Source organism: Monopterus albus, unplaced genomic scaffold (genome assembly GCF_001952655.1).
Source record: "Monopterus albus unplaced genomic scaffold, M_albus_1.0 scaffold140.1, whole genome shotgun sequence".
NCBI lineage: Eukaryota > Metazoa > Chordata > Actinopteri > Synbranchiformes > Synbranchidae > Monopterus > Monopterus albus.
Genome location: NW_018128020.1, coordinates 20137 through 28123, shown reverse-complemented (window position 1 = coordinate 28123; position 7987 = coordinate 20137). Strand labels below are relative to the sequence as shown.

General features: G+C 42.0%; 1 protein-coding gene across 2 annotated transcripts in view; it reads left to right on the top strand.

Annotated features, from left to right (window-relative positions):
* mat2b (methionine adenosyltransferase 2 non-catalytic beta subunit methionine) overlaps window positions 1-7987 on the top strand; it is a 33896-nt gene that overhangs the window by 25124 nt on the left and 785 nt on the right. For both annotated transcript variants that reach the window (XM_020613924.1, XM_020613923.1), the window contains exons 3-7: window positions 1011-1125; window positions 1543-1695; window positions 3067-3260; window positions 4749-4862; window positions 7930-7987. The exon at window positions 7930-7987 is cut by the window's right edge and continues 785 nt beyond it. In XM_020613924.1, coding sequence (XP_020469580.1) covers window positions 1011-1125; window positions 1543-1695; window positions 3067-3260; window positions 4749-4862; window positions 7930-7987 — 634 coding nt within the window. The remainder of the gene's footprint in view (window positions 1-1010; window positions 1126-1542; window positions 1696-3066; window positions 3261-4748; window positions 4863-7929) is intronic.

Genomic DNA, 7987 nt, shown 5'->3' with positions numbered 1-7987 from the left:
ACCCCAACCGGTCGAGGCAGAAGGCCGCCCACCAAGAGCCGGGGTCTGTCGGAGGTTTCTTCCGTTAAAGGGAGTTTTTCCTCCCCACTGTCGCCAAGTGCTTGCTCAAGGGGGATTTGTTGGGTTTTCCCTATGTAATAATATTGATAACAGTTGTCAGGTTTGCCCGGCTGCACCTTCCTCTCTTCTCTCTCTTTCTCGGGTTTTCCCTCTGTAATAATAGTGATAACAGTAAGGTCTAGACCTTACTTTGTAAAGTGTCCTGAGATGACTTGTGTTGTGATTTGGCGCTTTACAAATAAAATTTAATTTGATTTGATTTTTTTGATTTATGTTCCTAGTGGGTGCTCCACTAGGGTTTGTGGTTTTTATGAGCAGTATGTTAAGGTGCAATTTATAGTGATAATAATGTGGTTTTGTTGGCTTCATCATACTGGGACCTCTAGTGGTTCTCAAGTGAGAGTTAGATGGAGATTAATGGGTAGATTGGTGCAGAGCCAGCAGTAATGTGTCAGACTGTCATAGTTTAACTGATAATGAAGAAGCTTCACTTTACAAGTTGAGCTACTTTCCAGCCCTGACTTATGGTCATCAGCTTTGATTAATGACCAAAAGAAAGGGACCGCAGATACTCTGGGTGAAATGAGCTCCCTCTGTAGAGTGGCTAGACTCAGCCTTAGAGACGGTAGGAGGATCTGGTAGTAGAGCTGCTGCTCCCTCCAAGACAGTTGAGACGGTTCAACATGTAATTAGAATCCTCCTGGCTTCTGCTGTTTCTGGGCCCATCCAACTGTGAGGAGAGTTCAGGGTTATCCAGAACACACCAGTCACATTATATATCTCATGTGGCCTGGGAACAACTCGGTTCCTTCTAGAGGACCTGGAAGATTTGGCACTGGTAGAAGGTTTTTGCTTTAATTTCAGTGAATGAAATAAATGTGTTTGTGACAGACATTACTAACTCGTTGACGAGTTAAAGTTCTTAAAGTCAAATGGTCTCTTTCTCTCAGCCTGACATAATCATCCACTGTGCAGCTGAGAGACGTCCAGATGTTGTGGAGAGACACACAGAAGCAGCTGTTAATCTCAACGTGCACACCACAAGCACACTTGCCAAAGAAGCAGGTCTGTTATCACACATTGTCACATTCCTGTTTAGAGTTTAGTCTGTCACACAAGTAATACTGTACATAAATAAAATAATACTTTAAGTATAATATCAGACTGATGCTTCAGGGGTTCAGATTTATTTCATACTGATGCATCAACTTGTGGGTGTGTTTGGAGGGGTCATGTTTGTATTTCTTTATTTAATGGACATAGTAAAAGTGTGTGTCCTGGTCTTAGCCCATTTGACATAGCGACCCATGTGATGTGTGTGCTACCAGGCTGCTAAAATCACTGTCGTCTGGATGGCATTTATCTGAACATCTTCTTGACAGTCATCAATGGATGTTTGTGTGCATTAATGCAGCTGTGTGCAGAGTTCCTCTTCTACATATTTGTGCTGGATGATGATGATGATCATGTATGTATTAACAGCTGTCTGTGGAGCATTGTTCCTCTACATCAGCACCGACTACGTGTTTGATGGCAGGAATCCTCCATATGGAGAAGATGACAGTCCCAACCCTCTCAACCTTTATGGGCGAAGCAAACTGGAGGGAGAAAGAGAAACACTCCGACACTGTCCAGGTATCTGCCTGTTTACCTGTCTCTCTCTCTCTGTCTCACTGTCTTTCTTCTTCTATAATAATAATAACAATAATAATAAAAGTCATCTTTATTTAGTCAAGTATGTTACACACACAAGGAATTTGTTTCAGGTACAGAACCGAGGCAGCCATCTGCGGCGCCAACTCACACCAATGGCTCTAACCATCGGGGGCAACGGGGGGGTTCAAAGTGTCCTGCCCAAGGACACTTTGACACATGGACTGCAGGCACCATGATTCGAACCTCCAACCCTATGGCTGGAAGATGACCACTCTACCCACTGAACCAAAGTCGCCTAATAATAATAATAATAATAATTGTAAGGTCTAGACCTGACTTTGTAAAGTGTCCTGAGGCAGCTTTTGTTGTGATTTGGTGCTATACAAATAAAATTGAATTGAATTGATGCTGTTCTATCATCGGACGAAGGCAGGACTTGATGTGCTTTGCAACTAACCGTTCAAAGCATTTCATTACGGTGTAAGTTGATGCTACTGATCTGTAGTCATTTAGGTATGGGGAACTCTGCATTTGGTGCTGGGATGATAATGGCCTCTGAATTTCAATGGCACTTTTGATTGAGAAAGTTTGAAGATGTTTGTAAATAGATGTTACCTTACTGAAGAGATCAGACCTTTAACACTCTACTAGGTGTTCCCTCTGGGCCCGTAGCTTTCCGTGTGTTGACAGTTCGAAAGATGTGTATCACATTTGGTATTTTTGTTTTTACGATCCTCTTGGTAGCAGGAGGAACGGGGAGTACAGTAGCCTCATTCTGTGCCTGCTGTACCTCAATGTGGGCATAGGAAAAAAATGTTGCTTCTCTGCCAGTGCACTGCTATCGCTGGTGGATTCCTTTCAACTACCTTTGTAGCTGATTGTTTTGTATGCCCTTCCATACTTGTCTTGAGTCTCTGTGCTCGGCCATCCTCTCAAGTCAATTTGTATAATTCTCAAGAATGTTTTGTGTAAAGATGTTCAAATTTGTTTGTTTGAAAGAGTGCTGTAGCTGTTCAGTAGCTCCCGTGGGCCATATTGTTACTTTTTTAAAACTGCTTTAGTCTCTCTGATGGAAGGTACGTGTGCAGGAGTCAGAAGGACTGGAAGATGGTCTGAGACACCCAGGTCAGGCATGGTTTTAGCCTTGTAGCTGTACTTAATGTTAGTGTATACTTTGTTCAGAGTTAAATTTCCCTCTCACTGGGTAATCCACACGTTGTTGGAATGTGTTATAAACACTAATACCAATTTATCTACAGTTAGCTCATGTCAGTCAGTAACACAGGCCCTAGTCCAGGTACATCTCTGTCATTTGTCTCTGACCTGCCTCTGTCACTGTCTATCTCTCAGGTGCGGTGGTGCTACGAGTGCCCATTCTGTTTGGAGATGTAGAATCGGTGACGGAGAGCGCGGTGACATCACTGTGGCTGAAAGTTCAGGAGGTGACAGAGACCTGCACCCTGGACCACTGCCAGCAGAGGTTCCCAACTGATGCCCGGGATGTTGCAGTTGTCTGCAGGAAGCTGTGTGAGAGAGCGAGACAGGTAACAGACAGAAAGAGGGTGAAACGGGTAACTATTAGAATAGAGAGACAGGTACTGTAAGAGAGAGCTACAGCAGCAGTCTGTGTGTCACTATTTTAGGTGAATCCCAATTCCCTTAACTGCATCCATGTTTCCCTCACTTCCCTCTTCTCCATGCATCATAAGCCCCTTACACACTGCCTTTATTCTGCCTCATTTTCTTGTGCAAGGCACAAAGCTGGAATGGTGGGCCATTTTCATTGCACCTCTGGTCAGCCTTGGAAGGTAGTACCAGAGGCAAAACAAAGGGGAGAAGCATTGTGTATAGAAAGAATGAGAAGGCAGTCCATAACCAAGTGCTACGTTTTGATGATGTTCGCGACACTATCATCGGTGCCTCAAGTCTTTACAGCCTCTCTGCCTTGAACTGTTCTCAGCTTATCTCTGATTTATAGGTCAAAGCATTCCTGATGTCACGAACATGTTTAACAGTTATTACTCGTGTCATTTGTGCACAAAGCAAGAAATATGCTAGCCAGTTTTGCATGAAGCAAAATGAATGTTTGAAGAGCCGACAAAGCTATTTCCACACTTATCTCTCCTGCTATTGTTCTTTTGGCTTGTAGACTACTGGTGCAAAATTTACATCTCTGGTGCAAAATGCTGACCTACTGTTTGAATTCACAGGCTGGCTCGCGATCATGCCACCCTTAGCTTGATCTGTATGAACAACACAGGGATGGGATATTGGCAACTCTTTGGAATGGCAGTAGTGTGGGATCTCAGTGTAAAAACAAATTTAGTCCCACCCACATAAAATGTAAGGAATAGATGCAAGAAGAAACTGCAAGGAGAGAGGAACCAAGGAAATGCGTTTCAACTGACATGAGACCTCCTTTCCTCTGATCCTTCATGTGAAGCATCCAATTACTAAGTGATTTCTGATAAAGGGGCTTGTCAATCTTTAACAGACTTCCATGAAGGAGGCACTCGTGTGTCCTTTGTTTTAGCTCCTCCAGGCAGCGTCCTCACTCCTCAGAGCAAAGATAAGACCTTTGGGATGTCCTTCATCATGGCGGACCGGGATGACTTCCAGGTTGAGCAAGGATCGAGGAATGATAAAACAAAGGAATTGGGATTCACCACTCCGACATGCGGCCTCCGTGTGTGGAGTCTGCATGCTCTCCCTGTGCCTGTGTGGATTTTCTTTGGTTACTCTGGCTTCCACCCACAGTCCAAAGACATGCAGCTTAGGTTGACCTGCGACTCAAAATTGCCCGTAGGAGTGAGTGTGGTTGTCTGTCTACGTCAGCCCTGTGGTAGACTGGTGATCTGTCCAGGGTGGACCCTGCCTCTCGCCCAGTGTCAGCAGTGATTGGCTTCAGCCCCCCAGCAACCCAGTACATCAATAAGCAGTATAGAGAATGGATGAATGGATTCACCACTTGAATCTTTTTAAGTCTCTTCATCCTCCTGTCTATGTTCTCACTACATCTCTTTCTCCTCCAGGACTCGTCTGTCAGAGGAATCTTCCATTTCTCGGCCAAAGAGCAGATGACCAAATATGAGATGGCCGTTGCCATCGCTCAAGCCTTCAACCTACCGTCCAACCACCTCATACCAGTAAATATCAATACATTAATCAATAGATGTCAGTGTGTTGCCTAATGCAATGCAGAGGTTGTCAAAGTGTGGGACAGTGAACCTCCATTTAGAGGAGATCACGAAAACAGTGCCCCTCCCCATCACTGTTGGTGTAGGTTACTGTATGCTCCACTCAGCCATAAAAATGGGTTTCAACAATAAGTATTTACCCCTCATTAACACTTTTACTATAGGCTATTCATAATTATTTACCAACTGTGTGTGTGTGTGTGTATATACATAATTACATATTAATTATATTATTATATTTTAATAATAATAATAATTTCCAACTAATATAAAAATATCCACAGTCCAATCACAAACTGAAAACAGACTCAACAGCCTAGCCTTACTAAATTAGCCTCAGTTCAACAAAGTCATACATTTATGGCCTTTTTATGCAGTTTTACTCAAGTCAAATAATGGTTTGAACTCAGTCGGCCATCGCACCAAACCATCACTGCACTGTGCACAGCGCTGCTTTGCATGTCACTGTGTCCACTTTGTGTGTATTTCATATACCTGCCTTAGCTGTAAGGCTATGCAATATGATGCTTTGGTTGCCATGGTATTCAGTGCTAAATTTCTCAGTTACTTTACTTTGTGATGGTAGTTCATCATATGAACACTTGTGTTTGCAAAGTTTTCATACAGTCAATGTAAAGAATCTCATCAGAGGTGTTACTGGGCTTCAGGAGATAAAGGGGTGGCCACATGAAGATGCACTGTCACAACATCCCCACCCTAAGCACCCATTACATAGCTAACAGTTTTAGCATGTTGGTTTGCAGTTGGCGTGAATGTAAAGCAGCAAATTAAACTAGAGAAACTGTTGCCTTTGGGTATAAGTCAGACCATTTTATTTCCAATGCAGTGAAAACTATAAGTGAAAATTATAATCTTGATAAATTTTACTTTTTTAAACCTGAATATTAGTTTTTTGATCATAAAATCGAGTGTTGCCACACAGAGACAGGCCACTTCTCCTGTCAGCTCAAGAAGAAAATGTGAATTTTTGATAGCAATAACACTGCAGCTGTTTTCTGACCGGTCAAACTGGCAGTATCAATGGCAGAAACGAGGATTTCCGAAGCTTTGAACTGATTGCTTCAGAAAGTTGTTTGATGTTTTGCAACATTTGAATCATCCCTCCCTGGCAATATCTGCTGGCTAAATAATAATAATAAGATAATAAGAAGGTGTATAGGCTATACATATAAGCTGCCTTTATCTGGGTCTGGAAAGCAGCCTACCTGATATGGAGTCTTTCTGTGACTGCAGCTGATGAAGATGAGTGCTTTTAGTGGAGTGTATATAAACGGTTTTCTTGCTTGAAGTCTCTCCTGCTGTAGAGAGCCAGTTTTGATTACTTCAGGCTACTGTAAGGATAAGGATAAGGATAATCACCTTTATTGGCCAAGTATGTTACACACAAGGAATTTGTTTCCGGTACAGAACCGATGGCGGCCATTTGCGGCGCCAACTCAACCGATGGCTGTAACTATCGGGGGCAACGGGGGTGTTCAGTGTCTTGCCCAAGGACACTTCGACATGTGGACTGCAGGCACCAATATTCAAACCTTCAACCTTCTGGTTGGGAGATGACTGCTCTACCCACCGCACCACTGTCCCTGTAGACTTTATGGTAATAAGGCAGAAGCATTTTAATAACAAAATATGCAAAATGAATATGCCTAACTAAATGAACCACAAATCAACAAACAAAACAAGGCACATATGATTTTTCAGGTTGCCCTGTAGTAGCTTATGCTCTATTTAAATCCCAATCTTCAGTTGGGATGATGTATTGTTGCAAAATGGCAAATGTTCCTTTTTTTTTTTTCTTTTTTTTTTCTTTTGCCTGGAAAACCTCACTGAGATTAAAAATCTCTTTTACAAGAGTGTTCAAGACAAAAGATATAAATAGAAAAAAAACACTCATTACAAGTGGTGTAGTTCCAAAGAGGAGATATATGGATGTGCTAAAAGAGGACATGAAGTTAATTTGGGGTGAGAGTAGAGAATACCGAGGATAGAGTTAGGTGGAAACAGATGATTCGCTGTGGTGACCCCTAACAGGAACAGCCGAAAGAAGAAGAAGGAAAGTGGTGTAGTTCGCTAAATTGTGATGCACCACGTGAAAATGAAATCAGTCTTTCCAAATGTCCAGGATTCACCATGAGACTGGCACCTAGCAGTGGAACTACCAAAATTTCAGATGTTTCATGAAACAATATAAAACAATCACATGACTTGGCCACTTTGATACAAGCCTCAAAGCAGTGGTTTGATTTGATACGCTGTCTCGAGTCTGTTAAATCTTGACCAGCGTTACAACCATGTCTGGTCTCTCCTGCTACAAGATACCCATTTTGCCCTACACACAGCTGAGCTGAAGTTTGATGTTTACAGTTTCTTTTTTCTGGTTTATTTTTCCTCACACTGCACCTCCCCTGAAATCCTGCGGCATCCTCCAGGGGAGGCGCTCCTCACACTTTGAAAACTGCTGGGCCAGTGTTTAGTACTTCTGTGGATGTGTTCGTGTAAAATGATGTAGCAGCATGGAGAAAAAAAAGTTGATCTGGTTTACCTTTATCCCCAACATGATGATGTGAATATACCTGGGTGGCCTGCCAAAATAAAGTCTATGTGTGGCAAACACTGCAAATCATTTTAGTTTAAAGTTTTTCAAAATTTATGAAATAACCATAAGTTAGTTACACATTTGAGTTTCCATCATGTCTGTTTTCTTCAGACTACAAAACAGTCCTAGCTTGAAAATCTCTTGAAATACTCGAGTGAAAAGGTGCTTATGTTGTATGCTTCATATTTATATTTGAATATACTGTAAACATACATATAACAAACTTGTATAACGTATTTATAGTAATGGAGAATAGTAAATAATTGTTCTGTTCTACTGTCTGTAGTTGAATGCACACAAATATGATTTGTGCTATAAAATGTACATATTATACATAATCTGCAGTATAACTTGATTGAAATTTTTGTAACTAGTTGTAGCACTTTCTGTTTGTGGCAGCTGTCGGAGCAGCCAGCGGCTTCAGCTGTTCGTCCAATCAACAGTCAGTTGAACTGTT